The sequence below is a fragment of the Balaenoptera physalus genome, assembly GCF_965194825.1.
Source record: "Balaenoptera physalus genome assembly, chromosome: 5".
Lineage (NCBI taxonomy): Eukaryota > Metazoa > Chordata > Mammalia > Artiodactyla > Balaenopteridae > Balaenoptera > Balaenoptera physalus.
The window spans coordinates 27,675,594-27,700,658 of record NC_138884.1 but is presented as its reverse complement, the minus strand read 5'-3'; the positions used below and the strand labels follow the sequence as shown (position 1 = coordinate 27,700,658).

The window sequence follows — 25,065 nt, the reverse complement described above, 5'->3', positions numbered from 1 at the left end:
AGTTGCGGCACACAGGCTCAGTAGTTGTGTGCACGGCTTAGTTGCTCCACGGCATATGGGATCTTCCCAGACCAGGGATGGAACCTGTGTCCCCTGCATTGGCAGGCAGATTCTTAACCACTGAGCCACCAGGGAGGTCCTACCTAGATGTAATTTTAAATTCATAACTGTTTCTATTTCGTGATATTATTTCATTGTGGAGAAGGGGTTAGGTGAATTAGGAGAAGGGTGGGCAGTCGTCTTGGGACAGTAAGTGGCTCCTGCAAATTCAGCCCACCTGACAAAAGGAGTCCAAGGAACATCTCGCTCAGGTTTCCTTGAAGTGGTGGGTGTGGCTTATCTGTTAGAAATAGTGGGCTTCTCACCAATGAATTGCTCCCACCAGCACCAAAAGAACTCCTGCGTCCTTGCTCTCATGGCTGACCTTGGCCGGCCTTGAGCCATCAGTTTCAGGTGTTCAGACTTGCCTCCACAGACAAGATGAGAATCAATATACCTTCCCATCGTATACACGGAAGCGGCTGTAAATATAATGAATATGCATCTACCTTCCTCTTCCTGGGTTGAGGGCTTATTTGAGGATTTGGATCACAGAGGTGCCTGGAATGCTTTTGAATAAATTCAGTCCATTGTCCTCATTGGTCTGTATCAGAGCAGACTTGAATCCCTGAAAAAAGTCTGAGAACAACAGCTTGCCTGTGGAGATGAAATCACCGGGGCACTGCCGGGGTCAGGGCTGGCCCCTGGGTATGTGACCCATGCTGGTGCACAGGGACCTGCATTTAGAAGGGCCCCAGCCTTGGTTTAATGTTCTACTGTGGCTGCCTAGGAATTCCTAAGAATTTCTAAGCAAGAGAACATGCATTTTCATTTTGCACAGGGCCCCAAAAATTATGTAGCCGGTCTTAACTGGGGTGTAAAGTAAGGTATGAAAGAGATATTTTAACGGTTCCTTCTCAGACACGGAAGAGAAGGAAAAATCAATTCCACCTGCCCTCCCTTTTTGCAGGAGAAGAAGGTGCATGTGACTTTAAGAGACGGGCCTGCAGGGTGAAATGGAGCAGCTCCTGGAAGACTTGGCCTTCAAGGGTGCTTGGAAGATTTGAGCAGCACAGAACTAACTGGCTGCTTGACAGAGGCTCTGCAGGAGAAATGCTCTTCCCATTTCAGTTTTCTGCGCAGTCTGTTTAGTTATAAACTAGCCTGTGCTTTATCTTTTGTGATGGAAAATATGAACGTATATTTTGAGCCCTAACTTTCTGGGTACTTATATAAGCATGAAATTCAAAGACCCTGTGATCCAGAATGAGTTTGAAATACTACAGAGGGGGGTGCCCCGCCACTCGGACCTTGTCATTCTACCCCCTCGAGCCTGCTCCCCTATCGGTAAGAAATGAGTCAAGGGTCTCTTCAAGAATCACCTAATAGGCTAGTTCAGATTCTCCACACTTATTTATTTTTATTATTTTTTAAAATTGAAATATAACTGATGTGCAATATCATGTTAGTTTCAGGCTGATTCTTCACTACGCTTTTAAACCTAGGCCCCTTGAAATAAATATACAGCGAAAACCTCATGCCTTTCCCTATTCATGTATTCTTGCTTTCAATTGAGAAATGACTTTGTGGGATTTTATTTTAGTTTGCAGTGGCAGAGCAATAATCTTTTTCATTTCCCAAATAAAAAGTTATATCATAGAATTGAATGTACTCTTTAAAACTATACGTGATTCTAGTAAACGCGGTCCCAAGAATATTGCTGCCCTCCAGCCTTCCCTTCCCTAATTCAGTGCTATTTAAAGTGCTGGTTTGCAACCTGTTTGTTTCAACTGCCTTGAGCTAAAGAACAGAAATTGAGATTAAGCATTTAGAAAGCTAGAGCCATTTGTCTGCTGAATTAAATGATGAAAAATTGGAGGCTTGTATTTTCTTTGTCTCTTTTCATATTCTCTAGCTCTATTTTTGTATTTCCTAGGCACTGTATTTTACAGACGTCTCAGTGAGCAACATACTGGAAACTAAAACCAAACTGATTCTTAACCACAGTTTAAGAACTATCCTAATTGACAGAATCAGCAATGTTTTTCCTACACTAGCAGAATTCTCATTAATCCATCTTTCCACAAACAGAAACAAGTTGTGTGTGTGTATGTGTGTGTGTGTGTAGACGCGCCCCCTGCCCTCTAGTAACTTGTCCTATTTCACGGCAACCGTGATGTGAGATACATCTGGCTGGACTAGGGTCCTGAGAGGCAGCTGTGAAGGTGAGAGGGGAAGAGCTGTGTGTGGCCTTTTTCAACCAATAATCATGGTTTGAACTGTGTTGAGAAACCATTTTTACCTAAATATGCGAGAGGGGTTGGAAAAGAAGCAATACTTATGAAAACAAAAACACTCCCAGACTGTTCTAAGCTGAAAGTAGAATTCCAGTGTTGGGATTGGTCTCTCCCTTTTAGCCAGTTATACCCATGCTTGAGAAAGGCTGTTAGGCTCCTTGAGGTTATGACATTGAGAAAACACATTGCTCAACACATTCTCAAATCTTGGTCTCCTTTCGTTGTCCGATTCTTAGACAAGTTTAATTATTTATGGCCAGTTTGCTAGAACTTGTTATATTGGGTTCTGCGGGGCAGAGATGAATAAGCTCTGAAAATAATTCTTGGTTTCTCCCAATGTCCATCAGGTTGAAAACTTTGTGGCCCATTTTATAAATATTCAGCATGATGTGCGGGACATTATTCCAGGCTTTGGGAATTCCAAGGTAGATAAGGCTGTGCCTGCTTCAAGGAGCTCACAGCCTGGTGGAAAGAAACTAGTTTTTTTTCCAGTAGGAAACAATGTGATAATCGCCTTAGTAATATGAAGTGCAAGGTGGTTGACAGATCACAGACAAGGGGACAGTTAATTGCCAGGAGATTTGGGGGTGGGGGGTTGAGAGGATGGGGAGAGTGTGGGAAGAAAGCAAAACAAATGCCTGTGGCTTCCCTGGTGGTGCAGTGGTTAAGAATCCGCCTGCCAATGCAGGGGACACAGGTTCAAGCCCTGGTCCGGGAAGATCCCACATGCCACGGAGCAGCTAGAGCCCATGCGCCACAACTACTGAACCTGTGCTCTAGAGCCCACGAGCCACAACTACTGAGCCCACGTGCCACAACTACTGAAGCCCGCATGCCTAAAGCCCGTGCTCTGCAACAAGAGAAGCCACCGCAATGAGAAGCCTGTGCACCGCCAGGAAGAGTAGCTCCCGCTCGCCTCAACTAGAGAAAGCCCTCGCCCAGCAACGAAGACCCAACGCAGCCAAAAATAATAAATAAATTAATAAATAAATAAAATAAATTTTTTAAAAAGCACAGACTCTTTTTAAAAAAACAAACAAAAAAAATGCCTTGTGACCCTTGACCTGGATATTGAGGGAAATGGACATTTTCCAGAAAGAAAAAAAAAGAGAGGACATTCCAGATCAAGTAAAATAACTTGGGTGAAGGCTTGAAGGCTATAAAAACAGACAAACAAACAAAAAAGATTCATTCAGAGAAGTGTAAAAATTATGATGTGGCTGGATTTTGTATATATATCCGTTAGCAACTGCTTCTGGATGTTATTGTTTAAGTGCTTTCTGCCTATTATCATGTAGCTCACATAAGTGCTAAGACATACAGGCAGGGCTCCAATGACAAAGAGGCAGCAGCAGGTAGAAGGACAAGGTGGGAGCCTGTGACCTACAGAAACCTTACATGGGAGAGAGGCAGAGAGGCTTGCAAATACTGATCTCAAGGTCTTGCCTTTATATAGAACATATAAAGAAGTAAATCCAAGTGTACTGCCCCTCTGGCTTTAGAAATATCAGTGTGTATTTGCTGAAGTGAATTGAAATCCAGTGTCTATCTGAGTGAAAGCCTCTAAATAGTAAACTGAATTTCTGATCTGGAAGTTTCAGCAAATGTCAGCATATTAGGAAAGGCAAATAACTCAGAATACGGAACTGGAATGGCCAATAAACAGGAAGAGATACCCAAACTCATTAATCGTCAGAAAAATGCAAATTTCAACAACAAATAGGTATTGCTTCTCATCCTTGAGATTGGTGGAAAAAAACAAACGAACTGATAATACTAAGTGTTGGGGATATTATGGAGAAACGGATATTCTCTCACTTTCCTGGTACGGGTGTAAATTGGCACAATCACTTTGGAAAGCAGTTTTGTAATGACTAATAAAGTCTCAACACACGCCCTATGACCCAACAATTCCATTCTAAAGAAAGTGCTCACATGTTTAAGGATCATGTACAGAGAATGACTGCAGTGCCTATTATAGCAAAAAAAAAAAAAAAAAGAAGAAGATAAACCCAAATACCCTTCCTTAGGAAAATGGATAAGTTACAGTATATTTAAACAGCGGACTATTACACAATATTTAAAATGAATGAATCAGATTTGCAAGTATAACCTGGGTAAATTTTACAAACATTGGGTAAAAAAGATTGCAGAACAATATCTACTCTTTATCATTAATGTAAATTTAAAAATATACATGAGTGTTAAATCTATATTCATGTACATACATGGGGGGGGGTCAAAGTATAAGGACCTGGATGGGAAGAATAAAAAACTGGAGGGTGGTGAATGGAGAGGGAAATAGAATTGAGGGGAGCACAGGGGGTCCTTTACCGTGTATGTTGTATTTTCTTCTAAAAAAACAGAACAGATCTGAAGCAGATAAGGCCAAGTGTTAAAGTCAGAGTGGTGGGATATGTGTTTTGTAATTTTCAATACTTTTCTGTGGTTTTGAAATATTTCATTAAAAAGTGGTGCTCAGTACATATTAGCTGTGCCGCGTGGCTTGTGGGATCTTAGTTCCCCGACCGGGCATTGAACCCAGGCCACCACAGTGAAAGCACCAAGTCCTAACCACTGGACTGCCAGGGAATTCCCTAGTGGGTATTACTGTAGCTTCCATATCAGGAGACAGCCCACTCCCCAGACCACTCCAGCATGGTCTTTGTAGGGCTCTATCTCTGACTGGCTACAAAGCTGAGGGAGTAGAGGGAGACCAAGTAAGCTTTAGGATCTTGTCCACTTTAACATTAAATTATCCCAAGATCATCAGTAGATGGATTGATCATTGCCATGGGCACATCCCTATGTGTCCCACACTCTTCTGATACATCCCTGCCCCCAGAGGGCTGAGGGGCCGCCCAGGAGTGGAAATGACTCTGTCTGCATCACGTACCCTTTAGCGCCCACAGCTGGTGGGAGGCCTAAATGTACCAATTCTGCAGAGTGTTTTCTGAATCTCCTTGAAAACAGCAGTTTAATGTTACAAGATGCCCCTGAGCTAATGTAATAGGTAGGTGCAGAGAAGAGTTATTGTGAGGACCATAATTTGACTTAGTTATCTCAGGCTATCAAAGATTGTTTAACACCAGAAATAGCTGACTGGAACAGCTGCTAAAACAGTGCTTTGTGTGGGAAATGATGAAAAGTTCAGTATTTTGACAGCCACTTCAGAGGGATGAGTAAGTAATAAGACTTCTAAGAAAATCCTGATTGCTGCTTTTTTGGGGGGTGGTGGTGGCGGGGATTCTCTAGGCTAGATATCAGATTTCCCATCTTCTAGTATTCAGTGTAGACAGAGGGTATAGGAGGAGTATTTTCTCTTTTCCAGTCTCGACTCCTTGTCTCAACAGAGATTAGACAGCACAGTAATAACTTATTATTTAGGTTTTCTAAAAATACCTAACTTGTCCTTTCATCAGACGTGTGTTCAGGGCTCGCTGTGCTCCAAGCAAAGGGCGGGGTCCGGGGTTCCAAAGCAATCAGTCAGACCTTGCCATCATGGAGCTCCCAGTCTGGAAAGAGGGGAAGAAACGGAACGAGGCAAAATGTACATATAATTTTAAATAAATGCAGTAGGTATAACAGAAGCAGAACTCAGAGGGAGATCAGAGTTAGAAAGAGGTGGCGTGAGATAATTAGGAGTTTTGTCGTTTGAGGTGGTGGGAAGTGGTCGTTGACGGGCAAGCACAACATTCCAGGTGGAGGGAAAATCCTGGTCAGTGCTACAAAGTGAATGGCAGAATGTATTTATTGATTTGACCAACTATGAGTCTCAATTCACGACATTACTTTCTGTTGGGATATCCAGTGCCTTAAGTTTTCAAAGAACTTTTGCAAAATGTTTTTAATTGTATATGCACCTAATGTGAGTATCCCAGTATTATACTGTCTATAATTTACTTTCATATATTTCAGCACGGACCCTGTGGTAAATACGGGCGAACCTGTTAGTATCCATCTAAATCTTGGTGGACGCACGCTCAGGGTCGTTGAGCTGGCATCTCAGCCCTCACTCCGGGGGAATCTCCTTGAAGCCACTCCGTTTTCTTTACCTCTGAGTAAAGAAGGTACTTCTTTACCGGAGGTTTTGTTAATTAGGATAATGGATGGTGGAGATGGACTGTAGCTGGGGACATTTGTGGTGGTCAAGATGTGCAGATAGGGTTGGACCGTTTCAGAGGTCTTCCCTCCCTGGTGTTACAGAGTACAGAAGTCTAGTGAGACATGAAAGATGGGGAAACTGAGGCTCGGAAAGGTTGGGTCTGGGAGTTGGCAGAGCCAGGACTGAAGAACTCCAGAACCCGGACTGCCTCTTGTCGGTTGCCCTGCCCAGTGAGCTGCGTTCACCCTTGGAAGAATCTATATCTACCCTGACGCTCCTTTAGAGGCTCATTAAACCACAGAGGCTAATCCTTGACTGTGACTCCCTAAACCCGGGCTGAAGTTTGTGTGCCCTAGAAACAACGTATGTGATACTTCCAGTATTTTGATTCAAGAAGAGGGAAGTATTACCAACATTAGGTTGTTATGAGGGATGAATTTGTATTTCACATGTCTTTGTATTTCTAGTTAACACAGAGGGCAATCCAGTTTAGCTAGCACTCTTCTGCTTTCCCTATTAATGCACTCTACCATCTGCAGATAACTGAAGAGTAATTAGAGGTCTTTGCGGTAAATCCGAGTCACCGTAGAGAAGACAAAAATGCACATGTGTGTGGTATTATATGGAAGAGAACTCCTTGGAAAACTCTGCAGACTCTAAATATTTGATTTTTGATGTATTTCATACAGGCCAGAGCAAACAAATGAATTCATTTACCCTGTAGCGAAAGTTTGTTTTTCCTGGAGTATGCAGGTCAGCTAATGGTCGCTGTGGTCTGCCGTGAACCTAAGTGGATTCCTGGCCTCGGACAAAGACCAAAAGGACACCTGTAGGGCTGCCCCATGTTAACCTGCCCTAGGCTTCTTGCTTAACCCCAGGTTCGGGAAGGCAAGGGCTATTACAACCACTTTACAAATGAGGAAATGAAAGCCACGAGAAGTTAAATGGCCTGTCCATGTGCCCCAGACCTGGTCATAACAGAGTCAGAGCCAGGATGGAGCTGTGGCAGAGCAAGGGAGGCTGGGGGCCTTTACCTCCCCCTCCCGGCCTCAGCTACCATCAGTTCCATACCAAAGCCATCCTTAATAACCATGCAATCTAAGTAAAAGTAAAATTAAAGAAAGGAGGGTCTTGGCAGGTTCTAGAGAGGTTGCCTAACCCCTCCTTCCAAGCAGCCTCTTGCCCCCAAACCTTATTGTATTCAGTCTTTAAGAACAATCTGTTGGACTTCCTTCCCTAGTGGTCCAGTAGTTGCCTCCGTGCTTCCACTTCAGGGGCGGACATAGGTTGGATCCCTGGTCAGGGAACTAAGATCCCACATGGCGCACGGCGTGGCCAAAACAAAACAAAACAAAACAAAGCAGCAACAACAAAAATCTTGTAATCATCATATCATTTCCATTTTACATCATATCATTTTCCATTTTGTGAACACGAAGACATTGGGAAAAAATGTCCTAAGCTTATTCAACTAGCCACAGTTCCTAACTCTGGTCCTTCTGAGTCCAAACCCTGCTCTATGCTGGGTTGCATCTGACTTACAGGCATTTACATTATGGAAATCTTTTAGATTCATCTTGCCAAGCAAGGAATCCCGTTTATTTGACTTTGTAGAATTTGTGTGTGTGTATCCTTGTAATTTTAGAATAGTATAGAAAATGTTTGGTGTCTAATCCCAGTTTGGTGCAGATAAAGGAGGCACACCTTCCTGGAGGGGGGATGTTGGCTGAAAGGTGGTTATAAGAGAATTTGCACTCCTGGCAAGAGAAGGCACTGCCTCTTCTTAAGTGAGCATCGGTACACTGGACGTTTGTATTTCTCACACATAAATTGCTAAGTTCGTTTGTTGAATGTTCCAGCTTGCCTCGACTTGGATGATGTGAGTGAGTTTCCCCCAGGACCTGGCAAGATCACTGAGGTTGCCGACCGGAAGAACTCAGCTTCGTGCTACCACAGTACCTTTCCTGATCCTCAGCCTAATTACTACATCTTTGCAGAGCTGAGTGTAGACCAGGCTTCAAGCATCTCTGCTTATAACTATTGATGTGACAAATGGCAAAGGACTGCCGTTGAGATGGAGAAATGCTTGTTTCACAGCCCTGTTCACTTCTAAATGCAGCCCTAAAATACTGCTTGGCCCTCTCCCCTACTGGATTATAAATGCCTTAGGGACTGTCTTATTCAACTTTGTGCCCACAGGGTTTGCCTTGAACATAGTAGGCATTTATTGTTTGCTGAGCTGAACTGTACCTTCTCAATACAAAAGAAAAATGAGGCGCACGAAAATAGTACATGGGGCAGCCTGGTATACGGACTCAGATGTACGTCACTGGTACCTGTGACTTTGTCAAGTTACTCAAATTAAGGATTTGTTTCTAGGATGCTAAAGGGGAGAAAATAATACACATTGGGTGTAATGTAGGTAAAGCAGAGACCCCAGGATATCAGTTCTTAATACCTTATTTTTTTTGTTTGAAACAGGCATTTATTAATACTACCATGTGCCAGGGACTGAGCTAGGAGCTTTGCTGGTCTTGTTTCTGAAACCAGCGCTCTTTTCGCTTGTGCAGTGTCTCTTGGAGGTGGGTGGAACAAGTAACGTAGAGTCACCCTCATCACGTCTGAGAGGAAAGTTTTGTCCAGGTGGGATGCTGTGGGAGAGGGCTTGTTGGCAGGTCCCCCGGAAGGGGAGTGTCCACACTGCTGCCTCTGGGGATTTAGAGGAAACCCTTATTCATTTCTCCCCCTTTTCTGCCCTCAGGGCTCCTGGTGGGCACCCTTGATGTCGTGTTGGACTCCAGTGCCCGGGTTGCTCCTTACCGCATCCTGTACCAGACTCCAGATTCTTTGGTCTATTGGACCATCGCCTGTGGTAAGTGCAGTGTTTGGAAATATGGAAAAAAGTTATGATTAACAACTTTCTGTCAGAGGGGAGGAACATTTAATTGTGAGATGCAATCACTTCGTATTTTAGGGTAAGTAACCCTAGCCATTTCGACAGATGAACCCTAAACCTCAGTGCTTAACACAATAAAGGTTTCTTTCTAACTCTGGTGAAGTCTTGTTTGGATCCTGTGGCCATCTCCATCTGTAGTAACACCCTCTAGAACACAAAGGCTCCAAGGTCAACTTACAAGGAAAGTGCGGGAGGTGGAGGCACACCTGTGTTTCACTTGCTTGACCCAGAAGTGCCACCACTTATACTCACACCCCATTGGCTAGAACTAGTCACATGGCCCCAGCCTGTCTTCAGGGAAGCTGGGAAATGATGGAGTCCTGGGTGGACTAAGTAATACTCACTTATCCCAGTGCAGTCCTTCCTACTGAGTAGGGATTGTTTATTTCGCCAATGATAACCTGTAATAATGTGCTGGGATGGTGGTAAACTGTCATGCTGTTATCGGATCTCTCACAAGAACCGCCAGTCCAAAGTGGCTAAGATTTTTTTAGTTATTTGTTTGCATGTGGCTTTTCAAATAACCATAGGAAGAGCAAGGGCACTGAACACTTACCTTTTTTCTTTTCATTTTTTCGCCGCCACTTGATTTTTTTTTTTTAATTAATAGATTTTATTCTTTAGAACAGTTTTAGATATACAGGAAAGTTGAATAGATAGTTTGGAAAGCAGCCAAATACCCTCCACATACATAGTTTCCCCTATGATGAACACCTTAGGACGGAACATTTGTTCCAGTGGATGAACCAATATAGATACATGGTTACTAAATAGAGTCCTTAATTTATTTAGATTTCCTTAGTTTTTACCTGAAGTCCTTTTTCTGTTCCAGGATCCCAGTCAGTGCACCATTTTATATTTAGTTGATGTATCTCTTTAATCTCCTCTTGGCTGTAGAAGTTACTCAGACTTTCCTTGTTTTTGATGACCCTGCCACTTCTGAAGGATAATGGTCAGGTATATTGTAGAATGTCCCTCTGTTGGAATGTGTCTGATGTTTTTCTCATGATTAGGCTGCGGTGATGTATTTTTATGAGGAAGATCACAGAGATAAAGTGCTGTTTTCATCAGGTTATGTCAAGCAAGGGCACCTACTGTCCAGATGATTGATGACTAATGATGTTTTTTATCGCCTGACTGGAGTAGTGTTTTTCAGGTTTCTCCACTGTCAAGTTACTCTTTCCTTCCCCTTCCCATACTGTCCTCCTTGGAAGGAAGTCCCCATGCACAGCCCACACTTACAGAGTGGGGAGTTTTAACTTATTCAATTATTTTTATCACTGTGGACTCATGAATATTTTACTTTGTACTTTGGGTTACAATCCAATACAACTTTATTTTGTTGCTCAAATTATTCCCGCTTTGGCCATTGGGAGCTCTTTCAGTTGACTTTATTCAGTTTTTAAATTGATCTCTGCTTGGTAAGAAGTGTCGTGCTGGGATCTAAAGATATAAAGGTAATTAGATCCGGACCCTGCTTTGGAGAATACAAGGAAATACTCAGTTCTAGCCCAGTGTGAACAAGTACCATACAATGCCATTGGATGGTGGGGCTTCCAACTAAGGATAGGAATCTTGGCCGGCCTTCTACAAGGGTAGGGGAAGTTATGTGACTGTGATTTTAGGCTGCTGGAAGGCTCTGGTGCCCTAGCAATGCACCCTCAAGGATTTAGTAGCACCGATTCGAACATTGTAGTTGTATCCCTTTAAAGTTATTCTGGTTCAGATGCAAATAGTCCCATGAGAAACAATGAAATGAATCAGCATTTATGCATTCCACTGAATGAAGGAATGGCATCTGGAGTGGGCAGGGAGAAAACCACCCAGCAGTGAAGGGGATAAAGGATAAAGGAAGAGAGAGGCTGGGACCCTGAGGAAGACAGACTTATCAGGGTAACCCCATGTAAGATAGAGTTCCAGCCTTCTGTGCGGTTCATTCAACACAAAGGGAAACACCCAATAGCTACTGTAGAAGGGGAGGTGCCCTGTGGAAGCTGGTTGGGGAAATGTCACCTTTAGTTGACGAACAATGTAGAATGGTGTTAAAATAGACAGGGGAGCCAGCAAGTGAAGAAAGAGAAAGGAGATTAGAAATCAGGCAGAACCACCAACGCCCCTGGACTTAATGAGGGTTTGACACTCTCACTCACCTTCCAGCACTTTCATCACTTGTGCCTGGAGGCTTTTGAGAACGTGTGCAGCGTGGAGGTCCTCAGAGCCCTCTGGTCTCCTGGCCTTCCCAGGTCAATGCACGTGTGTATGGGGCTGTGACGAGCTGGTTTCTATCTGTGACTCTCTTTTTTCCACCCCCTCAGCCCATCCTTTTTTTCTCCCCTGTTACCTGACATCACTACTCCTCACTTTGTTTCTGGGGCTTTGCCATTCTACTGTCGACTTTTAAAAAGTACGCAACGTGAGTGTTGCGAGTTAAGTTTTATTGGGGGCAAAATGAGGACTATAGCCCGGGAGACAGCATTTCAGATAGGTCTGAGAAACTGCTTCAAAGAGGCAGGGGGGAAGGTCAGTAAAGATGTGATTTGTGTGAAGGGGGAGTACATGCAATCAGCACATATTTTTTTGCAGAAAGTTTCTGCCAGTCTTGTGAAGGTTATTGCTAGTCACGAGGAGCAGACATCGCCATGAAGGATTTGAGTGCTTTTCTAGTTATGAGGAGATGCAAGAATTGGGCTCATAAAATCAGCTCCTGAAAATATCTATCTGAAGACCTGTTCTGCCAGTTTTTCCCAGAGCACAGAGTGCCTACTTTCTGATCTCCACCCTGAACTCCTTTCAGGGGGTGTTGAAAGTCAGCAGCTGCAGTAGCACAGGATTTAATACTTGTAGAGGTAGATGGCAAGTGCCAGTGGCAAGTGCCAATTTGTAGTTGGCAGAGGCTCTACAAGAGCCAAGCAGAGGCTCCTATGAAAGCGCCTGTGGGGAAGAGCCCAGAGTTACAAAGCCGAGTTATTCCTGAGTTATTTGCCAAGCCAAGGCTAAGGAACACTGGGCAGTAATTGCTGATGTCATAATTTATACCTCAAAGAGATGTACTTTTGTTTTCCCAGTAAGTGATGCCTATCACAAGTGCATGATCTCATTATAATAAACCCAGAGCGGTTTTAGCTTTTGTATATATATTGATTACACGTAGAGACAGCTCCACAATTTCCTTGTAGAAGACACCACGGAAGTGACAACCATTGTGAAAGTCCCATTCACCCACTAATTGTTCCTTCTTATCAATTTCTCTCTGAAACCCAAGTGCCTGGCTCCCTTTCATGAGAAGGTTTTAAGAGCGGAAGTTGCTACCTTAAAAAGGATTCTTTGATAGGCTGACCCTTCGGTTTGTAATTTTAAATGTTGTTTTTTCATAAACTACGAAGTTGGTATTTGGTGGGACAGTAGGGCAAGGGCTTTTTAATTTGCTCTAGTTTCATTAATCGTTGCTGTAAGAGAAGCTTCAGCAGAAAATTGGATGTCCAACTCACTGCCCTGTAGAATCCATAGCTTTGCAAAACCTTTGTTTTATGCCATGTGCCTTGTGAATCTTTGCTTTGTGTAAGTTGAACTAAGGGCACATCTACCGTCAATGTCTTCACCTAGGCCACTTTCTGTAGGAGAACAGTAGTCTTAGTGGTAAATCCCAGTCGTATGTTTGTCTTAGACTTGAGCCACATGAAGCCAGGCAGGACCTAGTTTTGGACCTAGTCTAACTTACTCCCAATATAGTAATCACCCAGCCCTTAACAGTATGAACCATACAGAAAGAAGAGGGGAACAAAACACAAGAGTTCTTTGGTGAAACATTATTTTCAGATGCTTCTTTTTTATTATCTTCTATCATCTTTATCCAGATTGGTTTGAAGAAATTGATTTTTATGTTTCTTTGGCACTGAGACCTTTAATTGGGAAGGGGAGCCAAATCCCTGCCTAAGTAATGACTCTTTCTTTGCACTGCTACCCAAAATGAAGCCATCGGTCTCTTTGGTGGATATTCCATTGTGCCATCAATTCCAGCCTACGGACTTGCGTTTTCTTCAGTGGTTTGTGCGGTAAAGTATCAGTTTTGCCATTTCTTTTATTTTTTTTTAATTTTTAATTTAATTTATTTATTTTTGGCCATGCCACACAGCCTGCGGTATCTTAGTTCCCCGACCAGGGATCGAACCCAGGGCCCACGGCAATGAAAGCACTGAGTCCTAACCACTGGACTGCCAGGGAATTCCCTGCCATTTCTAAGAACATAAAGGAAGTAGTACCATAGGAATTGGTCCAGTCTGCTTTGTTGAGCTGGTTATACTCTGACAATTCTGCCTCTCTCCCACCAGTAATTGACTGAGTATTTCACAGCTGTGCTCTCACGAGGGCACCAGACAGCTGCAGGCGTTCCCCCAACAGCTGGTGTTTTGGCATTGGTACCCCAGAGGCAGGAGAGAGCCCAATCCTTTGCACCCCTCGAGCTTCAAGGTACTTAAGTAGACAGCAACGCATTTGGCTCTCCCTATTAGAAGAACTGGAAGGTTTAAACAATAAGAAGGGTTAAACAGCCTCATGAGAATATGGGCACATAGAAATGCAGGTAGTTCCAAGGACATTACTTAAAGGGCTCTGGGACAGAAGAGTTACAGTTGGAAAGATAGAAGGAAATGTTGACAGTTTCCTCCGGATACATCTGACCTTCCAACAGGACTGATAAAGGAAATGGGGTGGAGGGAGTGTGCTTGATGGACACCTCACTGATAACACAGCCCTGAATGGTACCTTGATTCCCCTGCCCATTGATTAATTTCCCTTTTCTTCACCATCTTAGAATCTCATCTGGGCCTAGATAGGCATTCATTTTCAGAACGGAAAGATAGATTAGCCACCACCTTTTCCAACACTCAGATTGTGATAGGGTACAGGGCCAAAGTGAAGTGCCCAAGTTCACATTGCTAGTTACAGCCAGTTAGCGCAGGGCTGAGATCAAGTTCTCAGGCCTCCCCACTCCCAGCCCAGTCCTTTTGAAGCGGCACCATGCTGGCTTTTATGATTAAACATTCTTTTAGTTGGCAGCTGGTAAGACCATGAGGTTAATGAAAGGTTGCTAATTGGTTCTGCTTCTGCTGTTTCTCTACACTAGATAGCGAAATGGTGGGTGATTTAGTTGCCTTCCACATGAGATATACCTAATGTAGAGGTTGGTCAATGTTTTTTCATCCTTTCTTGGTCTGTGTACCTCAAGAACTATGCTTGTATCCTTGGGAACACAGCAGCATAAAAAAAAAAGAACATGCTTTTTTTCTTTAAGCAATCATGTTTATTGCAGGAAATTAGAAAATGTAGATAAGCAAAGAAGATAAAATATTATAAAACAATAATACCACATTATAAATCTTCACCTTCCAGACTTTATATATGTGTGTGTGTGTGTCTATACAGATATATGTCTATACACATATATATGTGTGTCTGTATATACACATATATGTATAGATTTTCTATGTCAAGAAATACATGTCTATAATGTCAATTTTAACAGGTAGATAATATTTTACTGTGTTTATAATGCAATTTTTCTAACTTATGTGCTATTTTTTGGAAATCTAAGGGTTTTTTTCCCCTAATGTTAACTGCATTTTGAAAAACCTTAGTGAATATCCTCTGAACAAAATATTTCCACATTACTTTAATTATCACCTTAGGATAAATTTATAGAAGTAGATATGCTGAGTCAAAGAATATGCATGTGTGTGAACCTTTTAGTGTCATTACCCTGACTGCCCTCCAGAAAGATAGCCATTTACATTCTGTCTATCAGGGTAGGAGAGGACCTTGGCATTTAAGTAAAGTAAACACAATAACGACATCAACCACTAATTCTTACTGCCAAGGTTGGATGAGTCACCTGGGCCTCTCTTTTCTCAAAGTGATTATAAAGCTATGAACATACTGTTATGACCTGTAAGAGATTATAAGCAGAGTTATGTAAGAAGCTTACAATAGTTACACAAGGATTGTTCAAGTAAAGGCCTGCTTTACTTCAATCATACCTATGCTTTTCAATCAAAACATAATAGTGTCAGGACCAGAGAGATGTGTGCTGAACGTATGGTAGTCTGGCAACAGTTCAGCAACTGGTTTCTTAGTGCTCTGACATCAGAAGTTAGAAATGTCTTCTGCATCACATTTCAAGAGGAGATCTTTGTGTCCTGCTGCTTATGATGATAATAGCAAAGTAACTGTTTATTTAGTGCTTTGTATGTTCCAGACCTGTGCTAAGGACTTTACGTGTATTGTCTTCCTTAATCTCTAGCACAAACTGCTGTGGTAAGTGTTGTTACCTACGTGTTACAGATGAGGAATCTGGAGTACAGAGAGGTTAAGTAACTTCTCTGTGCTCACAAAGATAGTATGTGGCACGGTAGGATTTGAACCCAGGTGTACTTTTTTGACATCAAAGTCTGTGGTCTGAGCCATTAGGTAATAATTGTCTCCCTGATAATCAGACCCCTTATTACTGCAGAGGATCTAACCTCTATGCATACTTACCACACGTCTAAAATATGTCAGGAGGGGCTACTGTGTAGCAATTAAGAGTGTAGGTTATGGAGGCAGAAAACTCTGCATTTGATTTCATAGAAACGTGGAAACCTCAGTTTCCTCATCTATAAAAGAGTGTAATTGGACCTACTTGTAGGATTGCTGTGAGCTTGCGTGTCTATAGTGAAAGCATGGCGCTGGGCCTTGGTTAAGCACGAATAAGTAATAGAAAACACTTCATTATCACTATTTAACCTGTTTAAAATTTTAGCTTTAGTTGGATGTGGATTTTTAAAACGTGGATCTCCCTTTTGTTTCTAAAACTGTTCAAATCACCACATTTGGGGGCGTTGTATCTCTTGCCCTCTCCAAATACAAGTTTGTCCTTTTTCTGGGTATAGAGAGTACAGTGGTGGCTTTGTAAATCCTACAGGGACAGCAGGTGTCACTCCAGTGTATTGGGTATTGCCCTTGACTTTACTAGGTATTTAAATTTCAAAATTATCATCATTGGGGCTAAGGTTGAATGTGGCTGAGGCCATAAAATAGATGGTTCCCTTTATTTTTATTTATTTATTTTTTTAAATTATTTATTTATTTATTTATTTATTTATGGCTGTGTTGGGTCTTCGTTTCTGTGCGAGGGCTTTCTCTAGTTGCGGCGAGCGGGGGCCACTCTTCATCGCGGTGTGCGGGCCTCTCACTATTGTGGCCTCTCTTGTTGCGGAGCACAGGCTTCCGACGCGCAGGCTCAGTAATCGTGGCTCACGGGCCCAGTTGCTCCGCGGCATGTGGGATCTTCCCAGACCAGGGCTTGAACCCGTGTCCCCTGCATTGGCAGGCGGATTCTCAACCACTGCGCCACCAGGGAAGCCCGGTTCCCTTTATTTAAGTAGCTTCAAGTGCTATTCATTTGAGGACTGGATAGCTCTGGGATCCAAGCAGCCTGTTCCAGTATCTGAAAATACTGGATTGGTTGCATTTTAATCTCTGGGAGGCTTAGTGGGTTTGTTTTGCTTTGTTTTGTTTTCTGCTGTCACAAGAGGTTATTATTTTTGCTTGTACACACAAATATATACCTACCTGTGTGCATACACACACTCTTGATCGGTAGGAATTTACCATCTTAGATATTCTGGAATTCAGGTTTTTAAGTCAGTGCTGCAGTCCCAGGGCCAAATTGTATTATTATTAATCATGCATCACAAAAAAAAAATCCACTGAATAGCTATCAGTGGGGCTGTAAGCCTTTGTTCTTAATCCTCAGAGGCCAGATACAATAGAATCAATTTTGTGGGTCCGTCTTAATGCCTCTTTCTTTTTATTTCAAGTGGACTTCATGTACTTTAAGGTACATCTCAAACCAGATGAGAAATTAGACTAGGCTGACTTAGTATTTTCTTTCCATCATCTTAGATAGTCTTTAAGTTTTGCCCAGGTATACGCACAGGGCCTGTGGCTGGTATTCTGAAAACAAAACAAAATGCAACACTGCAAATGATAAAGATTCTCATTTTTCCAAAATTAATTTCTAAATACCCTTAAGCCCGTCAAGTGTTGATCTGGTTTTTCCCACAGCAGAAAGCTTTACCTTGGATTTCCTGAAGGCTTCTCATACCCAACACAGCTTTCTTTGTTGTTTCAGCTGATTGCACAGTTGGGTCAGCTTGTTTTTCCTGCTGTATCTCTGTAAATGCAGCCTTTCCAGAAAGTTGACTGCCAAATCCTTCCTTTCTCTTCTGAGCGCCTACCACATTTTGCTCAAACTGTTGGGTAAATAGACCAACCCCCTTTTCAGAGTCGTGGCAAAAGAGCTTCCTGTTATCTCACTTTACACAATAACAAAAGGAAAATTCCAGGCTCTTAAATATGGCAGCACTTGTACTTATTTTCTTGAGAAATGAAAGAGCCATTTATAAGGAACATTGAAGATCCCAACATGTTTCTTTTGGAGTTTCGCTGGTTCCTAAAGGGTGGTCCGGCCAAAGTGTCACTTGCTCTTGAACTGTTAGCAGGACGTTTGCTCTGTGATCTCTGAGAGGTCCCGTGGACTTTTTGTTTGTTCTGGGATGAGAAGTGGACACCTGCTTTCAGAGAGAATTTTTACTCGATTGGCATCTTCAGAATGTGTCTTGTCTGCTGGGGGAGGGAATCCAGCCCTGCCTTTTAGGTATCCTCATGCTTCCTGTCTCCAGAGTCTGGAGTTTTGAACACCTGTCCTCATTTTTTGTGCATTTAGGAAAGTGTTCAGAGAATATGGTGCATTTGCACAGTAAATATAAATGTAAAACGTACATTTACATTTCTCTCCCTGGAAAGTATCTGCTGGGTATAGATCGGAATCCATAGTTAATTCTTGAAACTACCATTGGCTGATGGCATTTGTGTCTTTTTCTTTCCTCAGTTAAGATGCTAATGGTTTCTTATAATGGTATGCAAAGTTCTTCCTTATCTACACCCCAGTCTTCTGTAACTTTGGAAACTTAGATCTGGATATAACCAGAAGAAACCACTGAAACCTCTTTGGTAGCATAGGAGTGGTCCCAAAGCACCCAGCAATCTGAAACAGTTGAAAACCTAAAGATTCTGAGCTTTGACATCCCAGCGCCTCTCCTATACATGGGAGCTGCGAGCGGCCGGTGATGACTCCAAAAGGCCAGCCTTTTCATGTGACAGTGACAAGTGTGGGAGAAGCAACAGGAGATGGAGGGTAGCAGAGAAGCAGCACAAGCAGTGGGGGGAGGGGGCACTGGTGGTAATTACGGACAGAAATGTGGGGATTTACATCCCAGGCAATGAGAAGTAGAGAAAAGAGCTGGTCGTCGTGTTAGGTGGTGGCAGGTGGAGATTGTGGAAATGACGGACAGTGGGGCAGGTGAAGAGGAGGAGGTCTTGGGGCAACAGAGAAGGCAATTGGGGGGGAGGAAGCAATGTGAGTAGTAAACCTGAACTTCGATACAAGTGTGCTGAGATGGCTACTTGAAGACGGGGATCAGCCATATAGACCTTCCTGTAATAACCATGAAGATCGGAGGTATGAGCGAATGTTTGTTGAATGAGTGCATGAACGCATACACCATTTCCACCATGGCTCTGTGTGTGTGTGTGTGTGTGTGTGTGTGTGTGTGTGTGTGTGTGTGTGTGTGTGTGTGTGTTGGGGGGTGATGGGGGGGTGGACCTATATGAATAAGCACAAAAAAACCTGAAGGCAGTGTGTGCCAAGGTGAAGGCACACCTGGTCTGCGCTGGGTCTTGTAGCCGATGGGCTTTTCTGTCCAGGATAACCAAGGAACAGCGAGGGTGACTTGTGGTTAGATCCCACCACCAGTAGAGCAGGGACTCCAAGGTCAGGTACCTGATGTGATCACCTGGTAAAGGGCAGCGCATGGTGGGATACTGGTCAACAGCCAGACCGCCCCGGCTGAGCCAAGGGATGCGTGCAAACCAGCCTCTGGAAGGCACATCTGCGATCAACATAGGCAGGGGCGGAGGAGAAGCAAAATCAGAGGCTGGGAATTGTGCCCAGTGGGTCTGCAGAAGTCCTGCAGTCCCGTGGGTGGCCGGAAGTGCCTCTGTCCTGAGGTGTGAACATCTGACTGTTGCCAGTAGGTACAGATGGGACGGCGGATGGAGGGCACGTGGCTGGCATTCACTCTGGACTGGGCCCTGTATGACAGCCAGTCACAGCTGGTGATGGGAGTGACCTGTTTACAGACAAGGAAGGGTGCAATATGCTTTAGAAAATTCTCCAATCCCTATTTAAAATTTTAAAGTCTAAAATGTTTAAAGCTCTCTGGCTGACTCATTCCCTAACTATTCCAAATGGGCATTGTACTTTGCGTCTGAGCAGTGTTTTCTACTTTCCAAAGTGTATCTATAGACATTATTCCGTGTGATTTTTTACAACGTTGCTCTGATATGAGTAAGGGGTTAGGTATATTTATCTGTCTCCATGTTACATGTAAAGAGTTTGAGACAGGGAGAGATGAAGCAAACTGTCTAAAGGCACCCAACTGGCTGGTGGCAGAGAGGGAGGGGGACCCAGGTACCCTGAGTTCTACCTCTTGCCATGACATGTACTGAGTCATCGATTGCTTTTCCATGTGGTTGATTATGGCCCCGAAAGAGTGAGCCATGGAAAGTGCCTGTGAAGGGCTCCAGACAATCTCTTCTTTCGTGTTTCCGTAGGGCTGCCTCTCCCCTCAGAAATTTGCTCTTCATCCTCTACAGAAGCATTCCATGTAGGCAATTTTTGGTGTTTAGGCTTAAAGTAAAAGAAAATGAACGTGGGCTTGGTTTGGTTCAGTTTGGTTTTTCCTTTCCTCGATCAGCGGATCTGACACCCCTCAAGCCTGCCAAGAGATTTTCCTTCTCCTCCTCGTAGTTCTGAATATCATTGTGGACACATTTGTACCTTCGACCTTTCCCAGTCAGGAACGACAGTGAGATTCTGAGATATATTGAATTGCTGGCGATGAAGAACAGAGAGAAGCCATTTTTAAGAAATCAATTAAAAGATAACTTGGAAATCTAAGGAGACATCTGAAGGGGTGAATCATTCTTTAATTCTGAATTTATGTATATGATATGGATGACTTCTAACACACTGTTCTTCTGCAGGATCATTAATGATCCCAGAGCAAGAAAAAAAAATTTTTTTAAAGGAAGGCAATTTATTACAGCGTCTTGACAAACATGTTGTGTTGGCATCCCTGTAATGCCCTGCATTTGTGAGCAGAGAGCAGGGTGCCAGGTCATCTATGCTTACGAGGCTGAGGTTCTTCCAGTTTAGAAGTTGCCAGGCGAGGTGACTTATGCTTCTGCTTTCTGATTTGGATGGAGGCTATGAGGATGACCTCATCCCATTACAATTCAGGGCAACTGTGCTGCTGGGAGCCGGGCTGCTATTCCCTAGCGATAGTCCATTTTCACATCTCATTCATAATTGAAGGGAGTGAGGATCATTTTTTGCCCATTATAGGAGGTGGTTACGTCAGCTCTCCAGTGACATACCAGAGCCCTCATACTGTTGCAACTTAACAGCTGTAACCTAGTATCCTACAAGATCTGCGTTACCCTGAAAAGTGCAGGTCCTCGGGGGAGAAAAGGGGATAGGGCTAAATCCAGAAAGTGAACAGGAGAAACGTTGCTGCTTCTACTCTGAAAGACTGTCCAAAAAGTTTCCGGACTCACGTGATCAGACGTGACCATAACACAGTACTTACTCTTTGGGCTTCTACATCCTTCAACGTCTTCTGTGTGTCCCTTCTGAAGGAGAGAAAGCGTTTGAAGGCAGAGCTGGTGGGAGCGTATTCTCCTTTCATTGCACTGCATGTGGAAGAAGTGAGCCTGGTTTTTAAAGTATCTTTTACTGGCTGACATTTATTATTATCATTTTACATTCGTACAGGTGGTTCCAGAAAAGAAATCACCGAACACTGGGAATGGCTTGAGCAGAATCTGCTGCAGACACTTTCCATCTTTGAAAATGAGAACGATATCACCACATTTGTGAGAGGAAAAATACAGGTAGCGGCTTATTAACATGGAATCTTTTTTTTAAAAAAATCTTTTCACTGGAAAGAATTTCAAACTTACAGAAAAGTTGCAAAAATAAAAATTGTATAAAACACACCTGTAGACCCTTTACCCATATTCCCCTGTTGTTAACAATTTATCCCATTTACTTTATTATTTGTAGGCTCCTTTACTCTATTTTAGAGGAATTTCCCCCAGATGCTTCAGTGTATATTTCTAAGAACAGAGCTCTTCTATTAAATAACAACACAGTGTTAACAACAGTTATCGCCTGCAGTAAATTTAATATGAATACTATAATTGTTGGCACATATTCCAATTTTGTTAAATGACCCACTAATGTCATGTATAGCATTTTTTTCCATTCCAGTGCAAGATCCAGTCTAGGAAGCTATTGGATTAGTTTTTTGTCTCCTTCAGTCTGGATCATTCAATTGCCTTTCTTTGTCTTTTATGACATTACTGTTTCTAAGTGTATGGTTCTGTTTTTTTAATAGGACATTTTTCATTTGGGGTTTTGTCAGATGTCCCTTATGATTTGCTTCAGATTATGCATTCCTGGATGGGACACTTCGTAAGTGATCCTGTGTCCCTTCCAGTCTTTTCTGGAGGCACGTGACACCCGTCCACCACCCATTGGTGATATAAACCCAGCAAAGTGCTAGCCAGTTTCTCCCCTGTAGAGTTACTAATTTTACCCTTGCAATTTTCTGTAGGAAGATACTTTAAGGCTCCACAAATATCCTGCTGTTTATCAACATTTCTCCCTTGCTTTAGCATCCATCAGTGATTTTTTTTGTTGAACCAATCTTTGTTGTGATGGTTTACAATATGACAATTGTCCGACTCCAGTGTTCCCTCACATTTACTAGTTGGCACTTCCACTCTAAGCAAGAGCCCTCCCTCTATTTACCTTTTTATCCGTTTATTATTGATATGGACTTGTGGTTTCCTGTGTTTTTCAGTAGCTTCTGTTTCATTGCTGGGCTTATTTTGGTACTCACCCTCTCCCAGATTTGGCTAGAGCCCCTATCAATTGCCTCCTTTTCTAAGTAAGATAAAATACTGAAACATTCATTATATTTTTTAAATTTTTTTATTTTTTATTTATTTATGATTTTTGGCTGCATTGGGTCTTTGTTGCTGTGCGCAGGCTTTCTCTAGTTGCGGCGAGCAGGGGCTGCTTTTTCTTGCGGTGCATGGGCTTCTCATTGCGGTGGCTTCTCTTGTTGCAGAGCATGGGCTCTAGGCATGTGGGCTTCAGTAGTTGTGGCACGTGGGTAGTTGTGGCTCATGGGCTCTAGAGCGCAGGCTCAGTAGTTGCGGCGCACGGGCTTAGTTGCTCCGTGGCATGTGGGATCTTCCCGGACCAGGGCTGACACCTGTGCCCCTGCACTGGCAGGCAGATTCTTAACTACTGCACCACCAGGGAAGCCCTACCCTTTTAATAATCTTTTATTAAATGTCTTTTAGTTGCTAGATACTGGTGGTAAAAACTGTTCGAGGCATTATATTTGTTTTTGAAATGTATATTTAGTGGTCGAGGGACATATAAACAAAATACTTTCAGCCAACATATAAAGAGAACACAGAGATGAGAATGCTAGTCCTCATTTGGGATTGGGTTAGTTTCACAGAGGATGTTTACACTGAGCCTGGATAGGTTGATTTGGGCAGATCGAGAAAGGGGTTTTATGGCATGAGATGCAGATTGGACTTTTTCCCTCTTACACTGATAGCCTGTGGACATTTTAAAGGTGGGAATGCGGGGCTTCCCTGGTGGCGCAGTGGTTGAGAATCTGCCTGCCAATGCAGGAGACACGGGTTCGAGCCCTGGTCTGGGAAGATCCCACGTGCCGCGGAGCAACTAGGCCCATGAGCCACAATTACTGAGCCTGCGCGTCTGGAGCCTGAGCTCCGCAACAAGAGAGGCCGCGATAGTGAGAGGCCCGCGCACCGCGATGAAGAATGGCCCCAACTTGCCGCAACTGGAGAAAGCCCTCGCACAGAAACGAAGACCCAACACAGCCATAAATAAATAAATAAATAGATAAATAAATAAATTAAAAAAAAAAAAAAAGTGGGAATGCGTGTAGCCATACAAAATATATCACAGTGTGGAAAGATGCCTGATGGCATGCCAGTTGCAAAGCCATTGTGATAATTCCTGAACTATGTAAAGGGGCTAAAGTTGGCTTCTTATTAGAAGAATAGGCTGGAGACTTGTCTTGGGTTGTGTTTGCTGTTATGGTTGTTGTTTACATAGTCTGTTTTTTACTAGAATTGAATGATGATGGAGATAATGGAAGACTAAAGCCCTTCTTCCCCTCCCTCCCGCCATCACTCCTTAGTACCACAACTGCTGGCAACTAGGGTGGAAGGTCTGGCAGTGAAAATAAAATTCAGGACATTATATGTATTGAAAAATAAATTTCAATACATCAGGCAGAGAGAATCAAAAGTACTTAATGTGAGGAAGGACAGTCATAGCTGGGAGAAGGATTCATAAGGAGGTGGGAATTAGACCAGACTTTGAGACTAGGTAGGATTAGTGAAACAGACAACAGTCTGATTCTAGATGTTAGGCACTCAGAATGGCAGGACCGCAGGCAAGAAGGTGGAAAAGCACAAAAATGACACATTCAGGCCCTGAGTGTGCCTTAGGCTGACTGAGGCAGAAGAAAACAATTGGGAATCTTGTCAGATGTAGTACAGTGAGAGCAAAGGTTGCAGTGTTGGTTGGATCAACAACGTGCATGGTATAGAATTTTAGATTTTATATGGTGATTATAGGGAAACAGAATTTTGATAATAAGAATTTTGTAGATTTTTAATAAGTTTTATGAAGATAAATTTATGGGGAGCATCCAGCATATACTGGGAGCCTAAGAGCCCAAAGGCAAGAATTCTAGGTATGAGGCAATTGCAGTTTTCTATCCTTGGAATACAGAGGGCTCAGTCATGTCAAGGAGAACCTGAGAAGTTGCCCAAATTCACACAGACATGCAGTGACACCTTTGGGATCGAAACCCAAGACTTTCATGCTCAAAAGCTCATGCTTTTCTAGCTACCTTGTGAGCAGAGAAAATGGAGATGAGGTGAAAGGTATTTGGTGATTACAAAGTCAAGGTGGAGTTCCAAGGAGCGTTTTCTGTCAAAGGATATAGGTAGAAGCCATTTTTCAGGGAATTATGAAGGAACTGAGTAACAATGAAACAGCCTCTCAAGCTACTATAATGATTAAATAGTAGATTAAGCCAGTCACATGCCGTGCATATATTTTATTTCCTGTGCAACTGACTAAAAGTTGTGTGTCTATTATAATTTTTGCTCCAATATTCACCCCATTTCTGCTCAGATGGTGGCTTGTTCCTTTTATCTATGTTGCCTGATGTTATTCATCACCCTGAGACAGTGAGTCTGTGGCCAGTGTCAGTTAGTGGCATGTGTTTTGGTCTTTCTTCCTCTCTTTCCATTCATGATGAAATTTCATTGAGTTTTTGTTTTTGTTTTTTTATTTATTTGGCTGTGCTGGGTCTTAGTTGCCGCATGCAGGATCTAGTTCCCTGACCAGGGATCGAACTCGGGCCCCCTGCATTGGGAGCGTG

The 25,065-nt window shown here is 43.0% G+C and overlaps 1 protein-coding gene across 4 annotated transcripts in view; it reads left to right on the top strand.

Moving 5' to 3' along the window:
- TBC1D9 (TBC1 domain family member 9) overlaps positions 1-25,065 on the top strand; it is a 111,253-nt gene that overhangs the window by 39,668 nt on the left and 46,520 nt on the right. For 3 of the 4 annotated variants that reach the window (XM_082463295.1, XM_082463296.1, XM_082463294.1), the window contains exons 2-3: positions 9,203-9,313; positions 21,330-21,448. In XM_082463295.1, coding sequence (XP_082319421.1) covers positions 9,203-9,313; positions 21,330-21,448 — 230 coding nt within the window. Of the gene's footprint in view, positions 1-9,202; positions 9,314-19,469; positions 21,221-21,329; positions 21,449-25,065 lie in introns of those variants that run through there. The other variant, XM_082463297.1, reaches the window with a different exon arrangement.